General features: G+C 47.7%; 1 protein-coding gene across 3 annotated transcripts in view; it reads right to left on the bottom strand.

Moving 5' to 3' along the window:
• LOC124013436 (gamma-aminobutyric acid type B receptor subunit 1-like) overlaps positions 1–23,113 on the bottom strand; it is a 247,874-nt gene that overhangs the window by 177,524 nt on the left and 47,237 nt on the right. For 2 of the 3 annotated variants that reach the window (XM_046327782.1, XM_046327783.1), the window contains exon 1: positions 20,230–21,654. In XM_046327782.1, coding sequence (XP_046183738.1) covers positions 20,230–20,499 — 270 coding nt within the window. In that variant the 5' untranslated portion in view covers positions 20,500–21,654. Of the gene's footprint in view, positions 1–20,229; positions 21,655–23,113 lie in introns of those variants that run through there. The other variant, XM_046327784.1, reaches the window with a different exon arrangement.

Genomic DNA, 23,113 nt, shown 5'->3' with positions numbered 1-23,113 from the left:
CTTCTGACGACCAGGTGGCGAATCGCATCTCTGCATGTCTGGCAGACATATCAGTGTGGATGACGGATCACCACCTCAAGCTGAACCTCGGCAAGACGGAGCTGCTCTTCCTCCCGGGGAAGGACTGCCCGTTCCATGATCTCGCCATCACGGTTGACAACTCCATTGTGTCCTCCTCCCAGAGCGCCAAGAACCTTGGCGTGATCCTGGACAACACCCTGTCGTTCTCAACCAACATCAAGGCGGTGGCCCGTTCCTGTAGGTTCATGCTCTACAACATCCGCAGAGTACGACCCTGCCTCACACAGGAAGCGGCGCAGGTCCTAATCCAGGCACTTGTCATCTCCCGTCTGGATTACTGCAACTCGCTGTTGGCTGGGCTCCCTGCCTGTGCCATTAAACCCCTTCAACTCATCCAGAACGCCGCAGCCCGTCTGGTGTTCAACCTTTCCAAGTTCTCTCACGTCACCCCGCTCCTCCGTTCTCTCCACTGGCTTCCAGTTGAAGCTCGCATCCGCTACAAGACCATGGTGCTTGCCTACGGAGCTGTGAGGGGAACGGCACCTCAGTACCTCCAGGCTCTGATCAGGCCCTACACCCAAACAAGGGCACTGCGTTCATCCACCTCTGGCCTGCTCGCCTCCCTACCACTGAGGAAGCACAGCTCCCGCTCAGCCCAGTCAAAACTGTTCGCTGCGCTGGCCCCCCAATGGTGGAACAAACTCCCTCACGACGCCAGGACAGCGGAGTCAATCACCACCTTCCGGAGACACCTGAAACCCCACCTCTTTAAGGAATACCTAGGATAGGATAAGTAATCCCTCTCACCCCCCTTTAAGATTTAGATGCACTATTGTAAAGTGACTGTTCCACTGGATGTCCATAAGGTGAATGCACCAATTTGTAAGTCGCTCTGGATAAGAGCGTCTGCTAAATGACTTAAATGTAAATGTAAATGAGAAGCGGAATAAGATAGCGGAATAAGGGAAGGGGATAAGGGAGAGGGATAGAGACGGGGAATAAGAGAGAGGGATAGAGACTGGGAATAAGGGAGAGGGATAGATAAGCAGAGTAAGATAGCGGAATAAGGGAGAGGGATAGAGAAGCGGAATAAGGGAGAGGGGTTGAGAAGCGGAATAAGGGAGAGGGATAGAGAAGCGGAATAAGGGAGAGAGGTTAAGAAGCGGAATAAGATAGCGGAATAAGGGAAGGAGATAAGGGAGAGGGATAGAGACGGGGAATAAGGGAGAGAGATAGAGATAGAGAATGGAATAAGGGATAGGGATAGATAAGCAGAGTAAGATAGCGGAATAAGGGAGAAGGATAGAGAAGCGGAATAAGGGAGAGGGGTTGAGAAGCGGAATAAGATAGCGGAATAAGGGAAGGGGATGAGGGAGAGGGATAGAGACGGGGAATAAGGGAGAGGGATAGAGACAGGGAATAAGGGAGAGGGATAGAGACGGGGAATAAGGGAGAGGGATAGAGAAGCAGAATAAGGGAGAGGGGTTGAGAAGCGTAACAAGATGGGAAGGGGAAGGGGATAAGAGAGAGGGATAGAGACGGGGAATAAGGGAGAGAGATAGAGAAGCGGAATAAGGTAAGGGGATAAGGGAGAGGGATAGAGGGGGAAGAAGGGAGAGGGATAGAGACTGTGTCATGTTTGTCATTTATTATCATGTCTTGTCCCTGTGCTCCCCATGCTATTCGTTTCCCTCTGCTGGTCTTATTTGGTTCTTTCCCTCCTTCTATCCCTCTCTCTCCCCCTCCCTCTCTCACTCTCTCGCTCTCTCTTCTCTCTATCGTTCCGTTCCTGCTCCCAGCTGTTCCTATTCCCCTAATCATCATTTAGTCTTCCCACACCTGTTCCCGATCCTTTCCCCTGATTAGAGTCCCTATTTATTCCTTTGTGATCCGTTCCTGTCCCGTCGGTTCCTTGTTTTGTATTCACCATGCTGTGATTGTGTTTCGCCCTGTCCTGTCGTGTTTTTTGCCTTCATCAGATGCTGCGTGTGAGCAGGTGGCTCTATCAACTACGGCCTGCGCCTACCCGAAGCGACCTGCAGTCTGTGGCCGCTTCTCTAGTTATTCCCCTCTACAGACTAGAGGATTTTTGTTATTCCCTGTTTGGATTTAAATAAACTCTGTTTCTGTTAAGTCGCTTTTGGGTCCTCTTTCACCTGCATGACAGAAGGAACCGACCAAGGAATGGACCCAGCGACTTCAGACGCTCGTTACACTGCCGTCGAGATCCAAGGAGCCATGCTCGGCAGACACGAGCAGGAATTGTCTGCTGCTCGCCATGCCGTGGAGAACCTGGCCGCTCAGGTTTCCGACCTCTCTGGACAGTTCCAGAGTCTACGTCTCGTGCCACCTGTTACTTCCTGGCCTGCCGAGCCTCCAGAACCTAGGGTTAATAACCCACCTTGCTACTCCGGGCAGCCCACTGAGTGCCGCTCCTTTCTCACGCAGTGTGAGATTGTGTTCTCTCTCCAACCCAACACATACTCTAGAGAGAGAGCTCGGGTTGCTTACGTCATTTCACTCCTTACTGGCCGGGCTCGAGAATGGGGCACAGCTATCTGGGAGGCAAGGGCTGATTGCTCTAACAAATTCCAGAACTTTAAAGAGGAGATGATTCGGGTTTTTGACCGTTCAGTTTTTGGTGGGGAGGCTTCTAGGGCCCTGGCTTCCTTATGCCAAGGTGAACGGTCCATAACGGATTATTCCATTGAGTTTCGCACTCTTGCTGCCTCTAGTGAGTGGAACGAGCCGGCGCTGCTCGCTCGTTTTCTGGAGGGACTCCACGCAGTGGTTAAGGATGAGATTCTCTCCCGGGAGGTTCCTTCAGATGTGGACTCTTTGATTGCTCTCGCCATCCGCATAGAACGACGGGTAGATCTTCGTCACCGGGCTCGTGGAAGAGAGCTCGCATCAACGGTGTTTCCCTGCTCCGCATCGCAACCATCTTCCTCCTCTGGCTTTGAGACTGAGCCCATGCAGCTGGGAGGGATTCGCATCTCGAATAAGGAGAGGGAACGGAGGATCACCAACCGCCTGTGCCTCTATTGCGGAGTTGCTGGACATTTTGTTAATTCATGTCCAGTAAAAGCCAGAGCTCATCTGTAAGCGGAGGGCTACAGGTGAGCGCAACTACTCAAGTCTCTCCATCAAGGTCCTGTACTACTTTGTCGGTCCACCTACGCTGGACCGGTTCGGGTGCTACATGTAGTGCCTTGATAGACTCTGGGGCTGAGGGTTGTTTCATGGACGAAGCATGGGTTCGGAAACATGACATTCCTTTCAGAGAGTTAGATAAGCCTACGCCCATGTTCGCCTTAGATGGTAGTCATCTTCCCAGTATCAGATTTGAGACACTACCTTTAACCCTCACAGTATCTGGTAACCACAGTGAGACTATTTCTTTTTTGATTTTCCGTTCACCGTTTACACCTGTTGTTTTGGGTCATCCCTGGCTAGTATGTCATAATCCTTCTATTAATTGGTCTAGTAATTCTATCCTATCCTGGAACGTTTCTTGTCATGTGAAGTGTTTAATGTCTGCCATCCCTCCCGCTTTCTTCTGTCCCTACTTCTCAGGAGGAACCTGGCGATTTGACAGGAGTGCCGGAGGAATATCATGATCTGCGCACGGTCTTCAGTCGGTCCCGAGCCAACTCCCTTCCTCCTCACCGGTCGTATGATTGTAGTATTGATCTCCTTCCGGGGACCACTCCTCCTCGAGGTAGACTATACTCTCTGTCGGCTCCCGAACGTAAGGCTCTCGAGGATTATTTGTCTGTGTCTCTTGACGCCGGTACCATAGTGCCTTCTTCTTCTCCGGCCGGGGCGGGGTTCTTTTTGTTAAGAAGAAGGACGGTACTCTGCGCCCCTGCGTGGATTATCGAGGGCTGAATGACATAACGGTTAAGAATCGTTATCCGCTTCCCCTTATGTCATCAGCCTTCGAGATTCTGCAGGGAGCCAGGTGCTTTACTAAGTTGGACCTTCGTAACGCTTACCATCTCGTGCGCATCAGAGAGGGGGACGAGTGGAAAACGGCGTTTAACACTCCGTTAGGGCATTTTGAGTACCGGGTTCTGCCGTTCGGTCTCGCCAATGCGCCAGCTGTTTTTCAGGCATTAGTTAATGATGTTCTGAGAGACATGCTGAACATTTTTGTTTTTGTCTATCTTGACGATATCCTGATTTTTTCTCCGTCACTCGAGATTCATGTTCAGCACGTTCGACGTGTCCTACAGCGCCTTTTAGAGAATTGTCTCTACGTAAAGGCTGAGAAGTGCTCTTTTCATGTCTCCTCCGTTACTTTTCTCGGTTCCGTTATTTCCGCTGAAGGCATTCAGATGGATTCCGCTAAGGTCCAAGCTGTCAGTGATTGGCCCGTTCCAAGGTCACGTGTCGAGTTGCAGCGCTTTTTAGGTTTCGCTAATTTCTATCGGCGTTTCATTCGTAATTTCGGTCAAGTTGCTGCCCCTCTCACAGCTCTTACTTCTGTCAAGACGTGTTTTAAGTGGTCCGGTTCCGCCCAGGGAGCTTTTGATCTTCTAAAAGAACGTTTTACGTCCGCTCCTATCCTCGTTACTCCTGACGTCACTAGACAATTCATTGTCGAGGTTGACGCTTCAGAGGTAGGCGTGGGAGCTATTCTATCCCAGCGCTTCCAGTCTGACGATAAGGTTCATCCTTGCGCTTATTTTTCTCATCGCCTGTCGCCATCTGAGCGCAACTATGATGTGGGTAACCGTGAACTGCTCGCCATCCGCTTAGCCCTAGGCGAATGGCGACAGTGGTTGGAGGGGGCGACCGTTCCTTTTGTCGTTTGGACAGACCATAAGAACCTTGAGTACATCCGTTCTGCCAAACGACTTAATGCCCGTCAAGCTCGTTGGGCGTTGTTTTTCGCTCGTTTCGAGTTTGTGATTTCTTACCGTCCGGGTAGCAAGAACACCAAGCCTGATGCCTTATCCCGTCTGTTTAGTTCTTCTGTGGCTTCTACTGATCCCGAGGGGATTCTTCCTTATGGGCGTGTTGTCGGGTTAACAGTCTGGGGAATTGAAAGACAGGTTAAGCAAGCACTCACGCACACTGCGCCGCCGCGCTTGTCCTAGTAACCTCCTTTTCGTTCCTGTTTCCACTCGTCTGGCTGTTCTTCAGTGGGCTCACTCTGCCAAGTTAGCTGGTCATCCCGGTGTTCGAGGCACTCTTGCGTCTATTCGCCAGCGCTTTTGGTGGCCGACTCAGGAGCGTGACACGCGCCGTTTCGTGGCTGCTTGTTCGGACTGCGCGCAGACTAAGTCGGGTAACTCTCCTCCTGCCGGTCGTCTCAGACCGCTCCCCATTCCTTCTCGACCATGGTCTCACATTGCCTTAGACTTCATTACCGGTCTGCCTTTGTCTGCGGGGAAGACTGTGATTCTGACGGTTGTCGATAGGTTCTCTAAGGCGGCACATTTCATTCCCCTCGCTAAACTTCCTTCCGCTAAGGAGACGGCACAAATCATTATTGAGAATGTATTCAGAATTCATGGCCTCCCGTTAGACGCCGTTTCAGACAGAGGCCCGCAATTCACGTCACAGTTTTGGAGGGAGTTCTGTCGTTTGATTGGTGCGTCCGTCAGTCTCTCTTCCGGGTTTCATCCCCAGTCTAACGGTCAAGCAGAGAGAGGGCCAATCAGACGATTGGTCGCATACTACGCAGCCTTTCTTTCAGAAACCCTGCGTCTTGGGCAGAACAGCTCCCCTGGGCAGAATACGCTCACAATTCGCTTCCTTCGTCTGCTACCGGGTTATCTCCGTTTCAGAGTAGTCTGGGTTACCAGCCTCCTCTGTTCTCATCCCAGCTTGCCGAGTCCAGCGTTCCCTCCGCTCAAGCGTTTGTCCAACGTTGTGAGCGCACCTGGAGGAGGGTGAGGTCTGCACTTTGCCGTTACAGGGCACAGACGGTGAGAGCCGCCAATAAACGCAGGATTAAGAGTCCAAGGTATTGTTGCGGCCAGAGAGTGTGGCTTTCCACTGCAACCTTCCTCTTACGACAGCTTCTCGTAAGTTGACTCCGCGGTTCATTGGTCCGTTCCGTGTCTCCCAGGTCGTCAATCCTGTCGCTGTGCGACTGCTTCTTCCGCGACATCTTCGTCGCGTCCATCCTGTCTTCCATGTCTCCTGTGTTAAGCCCTTTCTTCGCACCCCCGTTCGTCTTCCCTCCCCCTCCCGTCCTTGTCGAGAGCGCACCTATTTACAAGGTACATAAGATCATGGACATGCGTTTCGGGACGGGGTCACCAATACCTAGTGGATTGGGAGGGTTACGGTCCTGAGGAGAGGAGTTGGGTTCCGTCTCGGGACGTGCTGGACCGTTCACTCATCGATGATTTCCTCCGTTGCCGCCAGGATTCCTCCTCGAGTGCGCCAGGAGGCGCTCGGTGAGTGGGGGGTACTGTCATGTTTGTCATTTATTATCATGTCTTGTCCCTGTGCTCCCCATGCTATTCGTTTCCCTCTGCTGGTCTTATTTGGTTCTTTCCCTCCTTCTATCCCTCTCTCTCCCCCTCCCTCTCTCTCACTCTCTCGCTCTCTCTTCTCTCTATCGTTCCGTTCCTGCTCCCAGCTGTTCCTATTCCCTAATCATCATTTAGTCTTCCCACACCTGTTCCCGATCCTTTCCCCTGATTAGAGTCCCTATTTATTCCTTTGTGATCCGTTCCTGTCCCGTCGGTTCCTTGTTTTGTATTCACCATGCTGTGATTGTGTTTCGCCCTGTCCTGTCGTGTTTTTTGCCTTCATCAGATGCTGCGTGTGAGCAGGTGGCTCTATCAACTACGGCCTGCGCCTACCCGAAGCGACCTGCAGTCTGTGGCCGCTTCTCTAGTTATTCCTCTCTACAGACTAGAGGATTTTTGTTATTCCCTGTTTGGATTTAAATAAACTCTGTTTCTGTTAAGTCGCTTTTGGGTCCTCTTTCACCTGCATGACAGACTGGGAATAAGGGAGAGGGATAGAGAAGCAGAATAAGGGAGAGAGTTAGAGAGGGAAGAAGGGAGAGAGATAGAGGGAGAAGAGGTGATAGGGTTAGAGGGGGAATTAGGGAGAGGGTCAGAGGAGGGGAATAAGGGAGAGGTATAGAGAAGCAGAATAAGGGAGAGAGTTAGAGAGGGAAGAAGGGAAAGAGATAGAGGGAGAAGAGGTGATAGGGTTAGAGGGGGAATTAGGGAGAGGGACAGAGGAGGGGAATAAGGGAGAGGGATAGAGAAGCAGAATAAGGGAGAGAGATAGAGAAGCGGAATAAGGGAGAGGGATAGAGGGGGAATTAGGGAGAGGGACAGAGGAGGGGAATAAGGGAGAGGGATGGAAAAGGGGGAGTGGGTGAGGCAGAGGGGGAATAAAGGAGAAAGAGGAAGATGGAGATGGAGAAAGAGGGAAATGGAGAAAAAGGGAGATGGAGAAAGGGAGGGAGGGAGGAAGAGGGAGATGGAGAAAGAGGGAGATGGAAAAAGGGAGGGAGGGAGGAAGAGGGAGATGGAGAAAGGGAGGGAGGGAGGAAGAGGGAGATGGAGAAAGGGAGGGAGGGGGGAAGAGGGAGATGGAGAAAGAGGGAGATGGAGAAAGAGGGAGATGGAGAAAGGGAGGGAGATGGAGAAAGGGAGGGAGATGGAGAAAGGGAGGGAGATGGAGAAAGGGAGGGAGATGGAGAAAGAGGGAGATGGAGAAAGGGAGGGAGGGAGGAAGAGGGAGATGGAGAAAGAGGGAGATGGAGAAAGAGGGAGATGGAGAGGTGAAAGGGAGGGAGAAAGAGGGAGATGGAGAGGTGAAAGGGAGGGAGAAAGAGGGAGATGGAGAAAGAGGGAGATGGAGAAAGAGGGAGATGGAGAGGTGAAAGGGAGGGAGAAAGAGGGAGATGGAGAGGTGAAAGGGAGGGAGAAAGAGGGAGATGGAGAAAGAGGGAGATGGAGAAAGAGGGGAGAGGGAAAGGGAGAAAGGGAGGGAGGGAGGAAGAGGGGTGAGGGAGAGGAGAAAGGGGGGAGAAAGAGGGGAGAGGGAGAAAGGGAGGGAGAACGAGGGGAGAGGGAGAGGGAGAGGAGAATGGGAGGGAGGGAGAAAGAGGGGTGAGGGAGAGGAGAAAGGGGGGAGAAAGAGGGGAGAGGTGAAAGGGAGGGAGAAAGAGGGGTGAGGGAGAGGTGAAAGGGAGGGAGAAAGAGAGGGAGAAAGAGGGTGAGGGAGTGTGAGGATAGAGAGATGAAGAGGAAGAGGTTGCAAGGGGAGAATGGGATAGAGGCAGTGGGGAGGTAGAGTGGGAAAGCAATGGGGGTAGAAGGGGAGGGAGGGAGGTATGGGGTGAAGAGAGAGAGAGAGAGAGAGAAGTCGGTTTAGGGAGAAATTGAGGTAGACTGATTACATACGGCACCCCGCAAAAAAACATACAAGTGCTATTTGTATGTTAAACTGTGGAGAGATTGAGCGGGTCAGTGATTCATTTCACACTAGTCTGCACACAACAACACCAATAAACAGGAAGAGCCCAGAGACGACGTGAGGCACATCCCAAGGACACCTGATATTGACACACTATGTCCTATGTATGGCCCCATAGGGCCCTGCCCAAAAGTAGTCCACTATATAGGGAATAGGGCCCTGATCTAAAGTTTTGCACTATATAGGGAATAGGGCTCTGGTCTAAAGTAGTGACCTATATAGGGAATAGGATTCCATAGGGCTCTGGTCTAAAGTAGTGCCCTATATAGGGAATAGTACAGTATGCCATTTGGCACTCTGTGATTACAGACTGTGGTTAAGGAAAGGGGGAAATCTGTAGCCTCGGGCCCACTGCTAACTCAATTAGAACGATCACACAAATCAAACAAAATCAGGTTCCTCTGTGTCATCAGTTTGAAGTCATTTATCTCTATTTGCTGTCGACCAGAATATATTCCCAGTGAGACGACTGTTTGATCCAGTGCACTATTCATTGGTGCAGTCACAGAATGCATCCCAAATGGCACCCTATTCCCTATATAGTGCACTACTTTAGATCAGGGCCCTATTCCCTATATAGTGCACTACTTTTGACCAGACCAGAGCCCTATGCACCCTGGTCAAAAGCAGTGCACTATACAGCATAGACTCCCATTTAGGACGCAACCCAGTTCATTTTTATGAAGTGGGAGAAGTCAACGGTCAAATCCTCTAGCTAGTATATTCATGTATTCCTTTCCATCGTAAAGCCCCTCCTCATGTCCACACTAAACCCATTCCACGTGAAAGACACATTGGTAATGTGACATCATTGGGCCCAATTATGAGCAAGGGGAAGGGTTAAACTGACCGCTAGAATTTAACACCTTATTCCCTAAACCTACACAGTGTCCAAAGTATAGCAATTTATAAGGAATAGAGTGGTACTTGGGATACAGGCCAAGGCGAGGCTACACGTGATTGCGATTCGTTTTGTTTGGCACGCTGGTCAATAGTAAGAACTCCAAATAAGACATGGAAGAGCTAACCCCACCCACCCTGTTACAATCAGATCAGACTGACCCCACCCACCCAGTCACAATCAGTTCAGACTAACCCCACCCACCCAGTCACAATCAGTTCAGACTGACCCCACCCACCCAGTCACAATCAGATCAGACTGACCCCACCCACCCAGTCACAATCAGATCAGACTGACCCCACCCACCCAGTCACAATCAGTTCAGACTAACCCCACCCACCCAGTCACAATCAGATCAGACTGACCCCACCCACCCAGTCACAATCAGTTCAGACTAACCCCACCCACCCAGTTACAATCAGATCAGACTGACCCCACCCACCCAGTCACAATCAGTTCAGACTGACCCCACCCACCCAGTCACAATCAGTTCAGACTAACCCCACCCACCCAGTCACAATCAGTTCAGACTAACCCCACCCACCCAGTCACAATCAGTTCAGACTAACCCCACCCACCCAGTCACAATCAGTTCAGACTAACCCCACCCACCCAGTCACAATCAGTTCAGACTAACCCAACCCACCCAGTCACAATCAGTTCAGGCTAACCCCACCCACCCAGTCACAATCAGTTCAGACTAACCCCACCCACCCAGTCACAATCAGTTCAGGCTAACCCCACCCACCCAGTCACAATCAGTTCAGACTAACCCCACCCACCCAGTCACAATCAGTTCAGACTAACCCCACCCACCCAGTCACAATCAGTTCAGACTAACCCCACCCACCCAGTCACAATCAGTTCAGACTAACTCCACCCAGTCACAATCAGTTCAGACTAACCCCACCCAGTCACAATCAGTTCAGGCTAACCCCACCCACCCAGTCACAATAAGTTCAGACTAACCCCACCCACCCAGTCACAATCAGATCAGACTAACCCCACCCACCCAGTCACAATCAGTTCAGACTAACCCCACCCACCCAGTCACAATCAGTTCAGACTAACCCCACCCACCCAGTCACAATCAGTTCAGACTAACCCCACCCACCCAGTCACAATCAGTTCAGACTGACCCCACCCACCCAGTCACAATCAGATCAGACTAACCCCACCCACCCAGTCACAATCAGTTCAGACTGACCCCACCCACCCAGTCACATTCAGAGTCAGAGTCAGTAACATGTTTGAGGCTCCAGTCAGTGGCCTGTTTGAGGCTCAATCAGATCAGACTAACCCCACTTTGAGTCAGTGACGCCTGTTTATTCTGAGTCGGGCGTGGGGGCTCTTTGAGTCAGTGGCCTGTTTGGGGCTCTTTGAGTCAGTGATGTGTTGGGGCTCATTGAGTCAATGATGTGCTTGGGGAGTCTGGCCTGTTTGAGGCCCAGTCAGTGATTTTTTCATTTATATATTTTATATATTGAGTCAGTGATGTGTTGGGGGCTCATTGAGTCAGTGATGTTTGGGGCTCATTGAGTCAGTGGCCTGTTTGAGGCTCTTTGAGTCAGTGATGTGTTGGGGGCTCATTGAGTCAGTGGCCTGTTTGAGGCTCTTTGAGTCAGTGATGTGTTGGGGGCTCATTGAGTCAGTGATGTATTGGGGGCTCATTGAGTCAGTGATGTATTGGGGGCTCATTGAGTCAATGATGTGCTTGGGGCTCATTGAGTCAGTGGCCTGTTTGAGGCTCTTTGAGTCAGTGATGTGTTGGGGGCTCATTGAGTCAGTGATGTATTGGGGGCTCATTGAGTCAGTGATGTGCTTGGGGCTCATTGAGTCAGTGATGTGCTTGGGGCTCATTGAGTCAGTGATGTGCTTGGGGCTCATTGAGTCAGTGATGTGCTTGGGGCTCATTGAGTCAGTGATGTGCTTGGGGCTCATTGAGTCAGTGGCGTGTTTGGCTCGTTGAGTCAGTGACGTGTTTGGCTCGTTGAGTCAGTGACGTGTTTGGGGCCATTTTCAAGTCTTGGCATAGATTTTGAAGCTGATTTATGTCATAACTGTAACTGGGCCACTCAGGAACATTCAATATCATCTTGGTAAGCAACTCCAGTGTAGATTTGGCCTTGTGTTTTAGGTTATTGTCCTGCTGAAAGGTGAATTTGCTGAAAGGTGAATTTGTCTCCCAGTGTCTGTTGGACAGCAGACTGAACCAGGCATGCCCATAACATGATGCCCACCACCATGGTTGAAAATATGAAGAGTGGTACTCAGTGATGTGTTGTATTGGATTTTCCCCAAACATATTGCTTTGTGTTCAGGACATACAGTTCATTTCTTTGCCACATTTTTTGCAGTTTTACTTTCTTGCCTTTTATTGAAAATAGGATGCATGTTTTGGAATATTGGTATTCTGTACAGGTTTCCCTCTTTCTCTGTCAAGTAGGTTAGTATTGTAGAGTAACTACAATGTTGTTGATCCATCATCAGTTTTTTCCTATCAAAGCCATTCTTCTTTTTAAAGTCACCATTGGCATCATGATGAAATCCCTGCGGAGTTTCCTTCCTCACCGGCAACTGAGTTAGGAAGGATGTTTGTATCTTTGTCGTGACTAGGTGTATGCTGAAGGGATATTCCATGTCTGCTTTATTTATTTGTACCCATCTACCAATAGGTGCCCTTTTTTGCGAGACATTGGAAAACCTCAGTGATCTTTGTGGTTCAATCTGTGTTTGAAATGTAATGCTCGACTGAGGGACCTTACAGGGAGGTAGGCATTCAAAAATCATGTTAAACACAGACTGAGTCCATGCAACTTATTATGTGACTTGAAAAAGATAATTCTTACTTAATTCTTACTTCTGAACTTATTTAGACTTGCCATAAAAAAAAGGTGTTGAATACTGATTAACCCAAGACATTTCAGCTTTCATGCTTTTATTAATTTGTAAAATAAATTGAAAGACATAGTTCCATTTTGACAACAAAATATAGAAAAAAGTCAAGGGGTGTGAATACTTTCTGAAGGAACTGTTTACCTGTAGAGGTTTGTGAGGATCTTAGAGGCCAAGCCAAACTCCTTCAGCCTCCTGAGGTTGAAGAGGTGCTGTTGCACCTTCTTCACCACACTGTCTACGTGAAGGGACCATTTCAGGTCGTCAGTGATGTGCACGCTGAGGACCTTCAAGCTTTTGACCCTCTCCACTGCAGCCTCCTCGATGTGGATGGGGGTATGCTTTCTCTGCTGTCTCTGCTTTCTCTGCTTTCTCTGCTTTCTCTGCTTTCTCTGCTTCTGCTTTCTCTGCTGTCTCCTGTCCTGATCAGCTCTTTCATTTTGTTGATGTTGAAGGAAAGGTTATTTTCCTGGCACCATTCCGCCAGGGCTCTCACCTCTTCCTTGTAGGCTGTCTCATCATTGTTGGTAATCAGGCCTACCACTGTTGTGTTGTCAGCAAACTTGCTGATTGAGTTGGAGATGTGCGTGGCCACACAGTCATGGGTGATTAGGGAGTACAGGAGGGGGGCTGAGCGCGCACCCCTGTGGGGCCCCTGTGTTGAGGATCAGCTTGACAGAGGTGTTGTTGCCTACCTTCACCACTTGGGGTCGGCCCATCAGGAAATCCAGGAGCCAGTTGCACAGGGAAGGATTCATAGAGTGTAAAACATATGGAACGAAGCCATCGATGACATCACTCCATTGTTCCCTATGAGAGTGCTCAGTGGCGCAGTTGATGATCAGGAAGTGTCATTTCAGCTTTTCGACCATCTTGCTACATGGAGGAGATTTTGGAAACATTGCATGTGCAGTTTGAGCTCCTCTAGGAAGTGACGTTGCAGGCCAGCTCAGTCCTGCCTCCTCTCATAGAGTATGTCAAGTTTACAGCCAACCGATTTACTGCAGGCTGCCATTATAATGTAAGTTATCCTTATAACTTTGTCTGTGTGTGATTTTTAAGTAATTTCTTCAACGACATACATCTGGTGAAATATAATTATTGGTAACATGATTGTGTAATATTCTTGTATATATATATATATATATACAAGAATATTGACCACGAAGATTGCCATTTCCCCATTCACTATAATGGGGGATCCTGTTTTCTGTAGACAATGCCTCCAGTACCACGGTCGGCCTTCAACTTTAAATCGTCAATGCGAGGGGGCAGTCGTCCTCCCCTGGTTCAGACCCAGGATCCTGAGCTTAGTGATGAGCTTGGAAGGCACTATGGTGTTGAAGGCTGAGCTGTAGTCGATGAACAGCATTCTTACATAGTGGGAACAACATCCTCTTTGCACTTCCTGATAAACCCAGTGCCCGAGTAAGTGTATACATCGATACTATGCTCAGAAGCGACCCGGAACATTTCCCAGTCCACATGATCAAAACATTCTTGAAGCACAAATTCCAATTGGTGAGACCAACGTTGAACAGTACTTACCACAGGTGCTTCCTGTTTAAGTTTCTGCGTATAGGTGGGGAGGAGCATAATGGAGGCGTGATCTGATTTTCCGAAAGTAGGGCAGGGGGGGTGCAAAGCAGTGACGATGACCGAAGACAATTAACTCGGGAGGTAATGCCGTTAGCATTACATGGTGAAGTATTCCAGATCGGGAGAACAAAATGACTGTCTGTATTTTACCACAATCCCACCATGAGTTGTTAATCATGAAACTCTTTCACAGAGGGTTCTTTCTTCCTGTCCGCATGATGGAAGGAGAACCCCACTGGCTGAATGGACACGGACAATTTGTCCGGAGAGAGTCGTGATTCCGTAAAAACTGAGTATTTCACAGTCCCTGATGTCTCTCTGGAAGGAGATCCTCGCCCTGACCTTGTCTACTTTATTGTCCAGGGACTGAACCTTAGCGAGTAATATACTCTGAAGCGGTGGATGGTATGCACACTGCCTGAGTCTGACTAGGGCCCCACTTCTTCTTCTTCTCTGGCATCAGCGTTTTGGTGTAGCCCCGGGGATGTATAGAGCTGCCTCGGGTACAAACAATGAATCCAGAGAAAGTCAGAGAAAGCAAATTTCTGCTCAATTTTTGGTGAGTGACCCGGGATCTAATGTCCAAAAGTTATTTTTTGCTGTAGGTAATAATAAAATTAACTTTCTGAGCAAATCATGTATAAAAAAAATAGCACACACAAAAAAATAAACACTGCAAAGTTTGGCTAGGGAGCAATAAACAGGGAGATCCGGTCTGTGGGTGCCATCCATGAACTGTGCAGCTGGGGCCCAACGCATCAAATCGATTGAACCCAACAGCACACACACACACACACACACACACACACACACACACACACACACACACACACACACACACACACACACACACACACACACACACACACACACACACACACACACACACACACACACACACACACACACACACACACACACACACACACACACAGCCTACAGAGAGAAAAAAACTGTCAGCACAAACTATGTAGATATTTTTGTATTTTCAACTTTTTAGTATTGAGCACCTCTGCTTGCCTGAGTGAAGGGCTGAGACAGAGCGAGACAGAGAGATGCACGGGCACTATGAAGCGTGCCAAATGCAGTCATTGACTTTCAGGATATTTTAGAACGCTCCGAATGTTAAGAGTTCTACAGACTCCCGAAAGGAATGGCAAGCAGCTGTTACATATTTGGATGAAGTATCAGCGATATTGTAAAGACTCATCTGGACTGGAACAGCACAATTATTTTCCTTCACAAAGAGGCGTAGACTTTCCATTATTCACATGAATAGGCTAGAGATGAACACTTTATAAATATATAATCAAGTTCATTCTCAAGTATTGACTATTTGAAAATGGCTTGACAGTGCAGGGTTCCTCTAAATATATCAGATGATTTTATAGGGGGTCGCAAGAAGTCAATCCCGTCAATAAAACAAAACCGCTTATAAACCATCACTTAAGTGTTGCTGACAGATGGGTTACAATGAAGGCTATGGAGACCTGGTGTGGAGAGAGCGACAGAGAGATTCACAGGCGTTTTGATGAAGGTAATGGAGGCCTGGTGTGGAGAGAGAGAGAGAGAGAGAGAGAGAGAGAGAGAGAGAGAGAGAGAGAGAGAGAGAGAGAGAGAGAGAGAGAGAGAGAGAGAGAGAGAGAGAGAGATCGGCAGAGAGATTCACAGGCGTTTTGATGAAGGTAATGGAGGCCTGGTGTGGAGAGAGAGAGAGAGAGAGAGAGAGAGAGAGAGAGAGAGAGAGAGAGAGAGAGAGAGAGAGAGAGAGAGAGAGAGAGAGAGAGAGAGACAGACAGACAGACAGACAGAGAGATTCACAGGCGTTTTGATGAAGGTAATGGAGGCCTGGTGTGGAGAGAGAGAGAAAGAGAGAGAGACAGAGATTCACAGGCGTTTTGATGAAGGTAATGGAGGCCTGGTGTGGAGAGAGAGAGAGAGAGAGAGCGACAGAGAGATTCACAGGCGTTTTGATGAAGGTAATGGAGGCCTGGTGTGGAGAGAGAGAGAGAGAGAGAGCGACAGAGAGATTCACAGACGTTTTGATGAAGGTAATGGAGGCCTGGTGTGAGAGAGAGAGAGAGAGAGAGAGAGAGAGAGAGAGAGAGAGAGAGAGAGAGAGAGAGAGAGAGAGCGACAGAGAGATTCACAGGCGTTTTGATGAAGGTTATGAAGGCCTGGTGTGGAGGTTAAACCCAATCCATCCTATACTCACGAATAAAACGTAATCATCCTACACTTAGAAATAAAACTTGATCCGAATAAAACGTAATCATCCTACACTTATAAATAAAACTCGATCCGTCCTACACTTATAAATAAAACTCGATCCGTCCTACACTTATAAATAAAACTCGATCCGTCCTACACTTATAAATAAAACTCCGTCCTACACTTATAAATCCGTCCTACACTTAGAAATAAAACTCGATCCGTCCTACACTTAGAAATAAAACTCGATCCGTCCTACACTTATAAATAAAACTCGATCCGTCCTACACTTATAAATAAAACTCGATCCGTCCTACACTTATAAATAAAACTCGATCCGTCCTACACTTATAAATAAAACTCGATCCGTCCTACACTTAGAAATAAAACTCGATCCGTCCTACACTTATAAATAAAACTCGATCCGTCCTACACTTATAAATAAAACTCGATCCGTCCTACACTTAGAAATAAAACTCGATCCGTCCTACACTTAGAAATAAAACTCGATCCGTCCTACACTTATAAATAAAACTCGATCCGTCCTACACTTATAAATAAAACTCGATCCGTCCTACACTTATAAATAAAACTCGATCCGTCCTACACTTAGAAATAAAACTCGATCCGTCCTACACTTATAAATAAAACTCGATCCGTCCTACACTTATAAATAAAACTCGATCCGTCCTACACTTATAAATAAAACTCGATCCGTCCTACACTTATAAATAAAACTCGATCCGTCCTACACTTATAAATAAAACTCGATCCGTCCTACACTTATAAATAAAACTCGATCCGTCCTACACTTATAAATAAAACTCGATCCGTCCTACACTTATAAATAAAACTCGATCCGTCCTACACTTAGAAATAAAACTCCATCCATCCTACACTTATAAATAAAACTCGATCCGTCCTACACTTATAAATAAAACTCGATCCGTCCTAAACTTAGAAATAAAACTCCATCCATCCTAAATGCAGCCTTTTGGACATCACCATCTAAATCTAACGTTATGTCCATGAATAGGTTTTGGAGAATGTTGCCCTCCTTTTTACTATCAAATCAAATGAATGTCTGTGTAAACAAAAAGAGCCACTAATCCAGAGCGATACTCATGGGGAGTGTTCTCAATTATTCTGACCCCTCCCTACATAGTGCACCCTAAGCAGTCGCCAGATCCGTCAGAGCTCTGGTCCGCGAGAGGTCAACTTTCACCTCATCGTGCAGCTAACCTGGAAGACACTTGGACGGGCTGTGTAAGTGCCTATGATGGATGACTGCCCCAAACAAAGGCACTTCTTACATTTGGCTAACTACGCTGAACACTCAATAGGAGCTTACCGCAACAGGCAGGCTCACATCACCTCGCCATCCATCTGTTTCCCTGATCAAGCAACGATAGTAAGCGCACAATCTTTCCCTTTTCTTGGAGAGAAATCTGTAGCTCTCTGTTTGTATGAACCGCAGTCGTCTTGGTTACTGTTGTTATGCCAACCTCTAACCACCCCCCCCCCTTCCCCCTTTCTACCCCCCCCAAGTCTTTTGAAGTGGGGTTCCAATGCAGAGCAGTTCCAACCAATCAGAGCAATGCTCTTAGCAACACCAGCCAGTCACAGTGCATTTAACTATTTCCAGACTGTAAGTGTGGTGTGTTGGCATCTCTCTCCCATGATGTGGAGGAGGGACGCAGGTGGGAAGAAGAGGCAGAGAGAGAGAGAGAGAGAGAGAGAGAGACAAAGAGAGAGAGAGAGAGAGAGAGAGAGAGAGAGAGAGAGAGAGAGAGAGAGAGAGAGAGAGAGAGAGAGTCCAATACTCCTAAACATAGTATGCACTCTGTCTGAATATTCTGTTTATTGTTGTCAGCACTAGTAATTTCACCAGTAATTGTATTTGAATAAAGGTGTTTCTGACAGAGGCTACATAATGATGACCAATGCTCATAAGATACATTTTCTACTGAGTGATTTTAGCCCGTCTTAAAGAACATGAATCAAAGATACAGTCTATTGGCGCTCATTAAAAAATAATGACTGAGGAAATTAGAGAAATTCACAGTTTATTATCCCAATTATGGGATTGCACGCATGACAGATGCAGGCATGACAGCTTGCACACATACAGACTTGGTATTCATATTACACAAAATATAGGCAAGACAAAGTTGTGATAAAAGCAAGCCATTATGACACAATGCTGTTCTACAATACGAATAAAGTTCCAGTCTGAATTATTAACACAACCATAAACCACGTAAATCAGACACTTTGGATGTTTACACAGAAATAATGCAGTCAATGCATCAACCTTACATTCCTATTACACGTTGTTATACCTATAGGAACTTAAAGTGCACTTTGCCTATAGCTTAGCCTAGGATACTCACCATGCTATTTAGTGTATCAGGCTAAGCTACTCACCATGCTACTTAGCCTAGCCTGCTAGGTTACTAATCATGCTATATAGTGCATCAGGCTAGGCTAGGCTACTCACCATGCTATTTAGTGTATCAGGCTAGGCTAAGCTACTCATCATGCTATATAGTGCATCAGGCTAGGCTAGGCTACTCACCATGCTATTTAGTGTATCAGGCTAAGCTACTCACCATGCTATTTAGTGTATCAGGCTATGCTACTCACCATGCTATTTAGTGTATCAGGCTATGCTACTCACCAGGCTATTTAGTGTATCAGGCTAGGCTAGGCTACTCACCATGCTATTTAGTGTATCAGGCTAGGCTACTCACCATGCTATTTAGTGTATCAGGCTATGCTACTCACCATGCTATTTAGTGTATCAGGCTATGCTACTCACCATGCTATTTAGTGTATCAGGCTATGCTACTCACCAGGCTATTTAGTGTATCAGGCTAGGCTAGGCTACTCACCATGCTATTTAGTGTATCAGGCTAGGCTACTCACCATGCTATTTAGTGTATCAGAATAACAGAGGCTAGGAGGTAGGGGAAGGGGTTGTTCTGCTCGATCCCTCTCCATTTCATAAACTCACCATGCTATTTAGTGTATCAGGCTAGGCTACTCACCATGCTATTTAGTGTATCAGGCTATGCTACTCACCAGGCTATTTAGTGCATGAGGCTAGGCTACTCACCATGCTATTTAGTGTATCAGGCTAGGCTAGGCTACTCACCATGCTATTTAGTGTATCAGGCTAGGCTACTCACCATGCTATTTAGTGTATCAGGCTAGGCTACTCACCATGCTATTTAGTGCATGAGGCTAGGCTACTCACCATGCTATTTAGTGTATCAGGCTAGGCTACTCACCATGCTATTTAGTGCATGAGGCTAGGCTACTCACCATGCTATTTAGTGTATCAGGCTAGGCTACTCACCATGCTATTTAGTGCATGAGGCTAGGCTACTCACCATGCTATTTAGTGTATCAGGCTAGGCTACTCACCATGCTATTTAGTGTCTCAGGCTAGGCTACTCACCATACTATTTAGTGTATCAGGCTAGGCTAGGCTACTCACCATGCTATTTAGTGTATCAGGCTAGGCTACTCACCATGCTATTTAGTATATCAGGCTAGGCTAGGCTAGGCTACTCACCATGCTATTTAGTGTATCAGGCTTGGCTACTCACCATGCTATTTAGTGTATCAGGCTAGGCTAGGCTACTCACCATGCTATTTAGTGTATCAGGCTAGGCTAGGCTACTCACCATGCTATTTAGTGTATCAGGCTAGGCTAGGCTACTCACCATGCTATTTAGTGTATCAGGCTAGGCTACTCACCATGCTATTTAGTGCATGAGGCTAGGCTACTCACCATGCTATTTAGTGTATCAGGCTAGGCTACTCACCATGCTATTTAGTGTATCAGGCTAGGCTACTCACCATGCTATTTAGTGCATGAGGCTAGGCTACTCACCATGCTATTTAGTGTATCAGGCTAGGCTACTCACCATGCTATTTAGTGTATCAGGCTAGGCTACTCACCATGCTATTTAGTGCATGAGGCTAGGCTACTCACCATGCTATTTAGTGTATCAGGCTAGGCTACTCACCATGCTATTTAGTGTATCAGGCTAGGCTACTCACCATGCTATTTAGTGCATGAGGCTAGGCTACTCACCATGCTATTTAGTGTATCAGGCTAGGCTACTCACCATGCTATCGTAGTGGATCAGTTCCAGCTCGTACTCCGGCAGTATATCCGTTCTCTTGTTCACCAAGTCGAGGGCCATCTGAGCGGAAGGGAGGCATGCTTGGCCCCCGGGCCAGCCTCCGCTCATCGGGAAGAGGGCGCCGATGTAGAGCTTCTTCTTGCCTAGAGCCGGGCAGGACCAAGAGAGGAGTAAAGTCAGCGAGGCAAAGATCAGTGTCTGGCCGATGATGGAGCGTCGAACCTCGGGTAGACTTTGAAAGGACACCGCCATGTTGGAAGTCTTAGAGTCTCAGAAACTTGGTTTGAAAGATGTATGCTGCTGATGTTTGAGAATTGTCTTGGTGACTTAATTCTCCTCTGATATTGTTCTGCTGTAGCTGTGTCAAGAACTCTTGAAAGTTGCGTGTTTTGTCAAGACAAAATAAACTATTTATACATCCCTCATTAAATAGCCAACCTATCTCAACACTCGTTCTGCTGAAGGGTAACTTTGGTTTTGGTCTGTAAAATAAATGGAACTGTTAAGTCTGAGCAACCTACACAAAATGCTGTTTTTCTGCATCTAAATGATTCTTCCTCTGTCTACACTCAACACGTGTTGGTCTCGGGACAATATTATGAGACAAATCATAATATTAACGAGACAAATCCATAGTCACCTAGACTATAAATCAAGTCGGTTGGACGGGTATCCTCTTGCACATTTAGCGCAATCAATAGCTAACCGGGTGAAAGTTATGTAAACATGAACCGAAACAGATGTCAATTAACAGCACACGTAGGTCAGACGTCTCTTAATTCCACTTGCTCTCTCGATATCAATAACAGGTAAGAAAACGTTGCATAAGAGAATGATTTGTAGTTTGTCCTCCGCTCCGACCATACTTTGGTTCAGTATAGCGCTGTCCAGAGCACTGAAATAAAACGAGTGATTTAGCGCTGTTGCAAATATTCCAATAACATAATGTCTCTGGGGGAAAAAATGTATAGATGGTGAAATAATTTAGAGAGAAATAGCAGTAAATCCGATGGTAACCTATACTGTTCAACAGTGGTCCTTTTAAAATGCCTACAGACGCACTGCTCTCCCCGAAAGATATTGCGCTACGATATAATTAATGCGCACGTTAGGTAGTGTACACGTAGTGTAGGATTGACCGCGGCAAAACATAAACATGTCACATTCGTCTATTCCTACCAGCTCCTCTCTCCCTCTCCTGTCTATTAACGATGTACGTGACGCTGTATCTGCATGCCGGAATTGTAAACGACAGGTAAAGCAGATGACGAGAGTCGAACCCGGCTACCCTTCAGCAGTTAAAACAACCACACAAACAGTCGTGGTAACAGGGTAAATGTTAAAGCAAACAGGTTCCCGAGCATCATTTATTGTTCGTTGACTGCAGCAGAGAGTGTGGGATAATACAGTGTTCCAGGTTTACAGAGCACAGAGAGAGGGAGGGGAAGAGAGAGAGAGGGAGAGAGAGGGGAAGAGAGAGAGAGAGGGAGGGGAAGAGAGAGAGAGAGAGAGAGAGAGAGAGAGAGAGAGAGAGAGAGAGAGAGAGAGAGAGAGAGAGAGAGAGAGAGAGAGAGAGAGAGAGAGAGAGAGAGAGAGAGAGAGAGAGAGAGAGGGGAAGAGAGGGGAAGAGAGAGAGAGAGAGGGATGGGAAGAGAGAGAGGAGAGAGAGAAGCTGGAGGGAGGGAGGGAGGGAGGGAGGGAGGGAGGGAGGAGGGAGGGAGGGAGGGAGGGAGGGGAGGGAGGGAGGGAGGGAGGGAGGGGGAGGGAGGGAGGGAGGGAGGGAGGGGAAGGGGTTGTTCTGCTCGATCCCTCTCCATTTCATAAACCACTTTGAATTTGCAATCCCTTAACTGAGCCTTTCATTTATCTCTACTTTCTCCCCCTTTCTTCCCTCAGCCAACTACACACTACACTCTGTCTTTCTTCCCTCAGCCAACTACACACTACACTCTGTCTTTCTTCCCTCAGCCAACTACACACTACACTCCGTCTTTCTTCCCTCAGCCAACTACACACTACACTCCGTCTTTCTTCCCTCAGCCAACTACACACTACACTCTGTCTTTCTTCCCTCAGCCAACTACACACTACACTCCGTCTTTCTTCCTGTTCTCGCTCTCATTCAGATCTCTCTACTACTGTGCTGCCTATCTATGCTCTTCTAGCTAGATGCAAATATTTTAATTACAAATGTCAAGTCATTATCAAAGTAGACCATGGATTCTCTCATTCCTCTGCACTTCTCCATTTATTATCTCTCTCTCTCTCTCTCCTCCTCTCTCTCCTCTCTCTCTCTCTTCCCTCTCCCTCTCTCTCCTCTCTCTTCCCTCTCTCTCTCTCTCTCTCTCTCTCTCTCTCCCTCTCTCTCTCTCTCTCTCTCTTCCTCTCTCTCTCCCTCTCTCTCTCTCTCTCTTCTCCCTCTCTCTCTCTCTCTCTCTCTCTCTCTCTCTCTCTCTCTCTCTCTCTCTCTCTCTCTCTCTCTCTCTCTCTCTCTCTCTCTCTCTCTCTCTCTCTCTCTCTCTCTCTCTCTCTCTCTCTCTCTCTCTCTCTCTCTCTCTCTCTCTTCTCTCCTCTCTCTCTCTCCCTCTCTCTCTCTCTCTCTCTCTCTCTCTCTCTCTCTCTCTTCCCCTCTCTCTCTCTCTCTCTCTCTCTCTCTCTCTCTCTCTCTCTCTCTCTCTCTCTCTCTCTCTCTTCTCTCTCTCTCTCTCTCTCTCTTCTCCGTCCCTCTCTCTCTCTCTTCCCTCTCTCTCTCTCTCTCTCTCTCTCTCTCTCTCTCTCTCTCTCTCTCTCTCTCTCTCTCTCTCTCTCTCTCTCTCTCTCTTCCCGTCCCTCTCTCTCTCTCTTCTCTCTCTCTCCTCCTCTCTCT

This window comes from Oncorhynchus gorbuscha, linkage group LG24, assembly GCF_021184085.1.
Source record: "Oncorhynchus gorbuscha isolate QuinsamMale2020 ecotype Even-year linkage group LG24, OgorEven_v1.0, whole genome shotgun sequence".
NCBI classification, from domain to species: domain Eukaryota; kingdom Metazoa; phylum Chordata; class Actinopteri; order Salmoniformes; family Salmonidae; genus Oncorhynchus; species Oncorhynchus gorbuscha.
The sequence above is the reverse complement of the archived record's forward strand: the minus strand, read 5'-3'. Positions and strand labels throughout refer to the sequence as shown.